Source organism: Pediculus humanus, genomic scaffold (assembly GCF_000006295.1).
Source record: "Pediculus humanus corporis 1103172107542 genomic scaffold, whole genome shotgun sequence".
NCBI lineage: Eukaryota > Metazoa > Arthropoda > Insecta > Psocodea > Pediculidae > Pediculus > Pediculus humanus.
The window spans coordinates 395,606-397,875 of NW_002987157.1; the positions used below are offsets into that span (position 1 = coordinate 395,606).

At 24.2% G+C, this 2,270-nt stretch overlaps 1 protein-coding gene across 1 annotated transcript in view; it reads left to right on the forward strand.

Annotated features, from left to right (window-relative positions):
• Positions 1–343: 343 nt before the first annotated feature.
• Positions 344–2,270, forward strand: part of Phum_PHUM194240 (uncharacterized protein) — a gene marked incomplete at both ends in the record, with an annotated part of 3,430 nt that continues 1,503 nt past the window's right edge. The window contains 2 exons of the mRNA XM_002425319.1: positions 344–418; positions 1,761–1,910. Coding sequence (XP_002425364.1) covers positions 344–418; positions 1,761–1,910 — 225 coding nt within the window. The remainder of the gene's footprint in view (positions 419–1,760; positions 1,911–2,270) is intronic.

The window sequence follows — 2,270 nt, forward strand, 5'->3', positions numbered from 1 at the left end:
AAAACCGAAAAAAAAAAAAAAAAAAAAAAAAATTTTTTTTTACCAACAAACAATTTGACAAAAAGGCAATTTTGAAAAAGTGAAAAGGAGCCTTTGATTGATTACTTATTTAGTCATTATAATAATTATATATATATATATTGTACATATACCTGTTTGTACATACATACACATTTATTTATGTATGCGCAAAAAAATATTTAGGAAATAATTTTTTTTAAAAAAAAAAAAAAAAATTAATTTAATCACTGCCACTTGATTTAATTTTGAGGCCTTTTTTTTTTTTTTTTTTCAAAAAAGGAAATTTTAATTTTTTAAAAAAAGGAAAAATAATTTAAGGAAAATGCAACAGGAAGGAAAACCTAGGTTTCTTAAATATCACCAACAAAGTGTTCGTGGTGTTGCATTCAGTCCCAAAGTAAGTATTGCATACTTTTTTTTTTTTTTTTTTTTTTTAATCATTTAACTTTTACTAGTTATAAATTGATGTACTGTAACTGAACAGCATAAAATTTTTTATGAGTCTAGTTATAACTCAGTAAAAAAAAATTAAAAAATTATTGTTATTCGACTTTTACAGCTTGGCTTTTGTTTAGATGATCTTTTTGTTTCAGTCGTTTTCCCTTATTGTAAATATGTTATTAACAATAAATAAATTATTAATTATGTATTTCTTAAAATAAAAACTTAACAAGGATACACATTTTTATAAATTACAATTGAAATTGAGTGAAAAATAACATTCGGCCATGCATTTGTTATTTTATTTAACAAAATCACTTTGTCGATATTTTATTAATAATGTTGCCATTTTATTTTATTCCCCATTGTTGCTTTTTTTTTTTTTTTTTGTAATTTTCATTTTTAAAATCTTTTTAGAGTTGTAATAATTCATTTATTAACATAATAAGAATAATTATTAAATGTTTGTTGTGGATAAATTAAGGAAAATCTACAATTTATGTGTTCATGGGTTTAGTAATCGAACATGTAAGAAACTTTTTAAAAACATAAAAACTTTATTAATTATGTTTTTACAATTGCAAATAGTTTTTTTTTTTTTTTTTTTTAACTCTTAATTTATTAATTGAAGAAAATGTTATTGGAAGTAAAAGAAGAAGTAGAAAAAGAAGAAAAAGTTACAATAATTATTGTGAAACAATTATCTAATTATTGTTCATCAGGGTTACTCATATATATATTTTCATCATGTGTTATCAATTTTGTATTTGCACTGATTTCACGGTTTAAACAAAAAAAAAAAAAAAAAAATTTTTTCTAGTACATTCCTTTTGTTTTATTTATTTAAAATTATAATTTTGATGATATGTTTCATTTTCAAAATGGTACCCGTGTGGGTTTTTAAACTTAACGTCATCACATCCATCTCGCTTTAATATTATTATACGCATTTATATTACTTAATGAAACGAACACGTGGAAATTGATGCGTCCACGTGTGTTTGAAAATAAATAAATAAGTCAGAAACGATACGATTAATAATAATAATAATAACAATCGTATAAGATGGTGTCAGTGAGAGAGTTACGATAATTGTTGTGACGTCATAAGTCATAACAAGACGATGCAGTCGTGCAGAATCATCTGATTGATATTCCTTAGGGATCGGAGGGAGAGGGGGGTTAAAAACCTGGAATAAATCCGACTAAAACATTAAGAACGAATCGTAGTGATTACGAATGATGATGATAATAATAATAATTAGAGTAAATATTTTTTTTTTTTTTTTTTTTTTCAGGATCGATATTTGTTTTGCTCAGGTGGATATGATGGTAAAGTGAATTTATATTCTGCCATGAGATTGGATTTGTTAATGTGTTACCAGATAACAACGATGACGTTGGCAAGACACGTTAACGCCGTTAGATTTACATCGGATGGATCGAGGGTAAGAAGAACATTCTCGAAAAAAAAATAATAAAAAAAATCGTGCGTCGAAAAAACTTTGCCTCATTAATATATATATATGTTTTCGAAATCCATGGAAATTGACATCGTTAACGATGCTAAAAGTTTTTATTTATACTATTATTATTATTATTATTATTATTATTATTATTATTATTATTATTATTAATGTATTTGGAAAACGAAGATTTATTATTTACATTTAATTAAGAGCTAATAATTCGAATCCATACGAATGCGTTTTTAATAAAAGTCTCGAGAGTCAAATTATTTGGAAAAAAAATTTGTTTGTTTGTTTGTTTGTTGTTTGTCGCGTTTGTTTTTACCTTCGACTAATCGC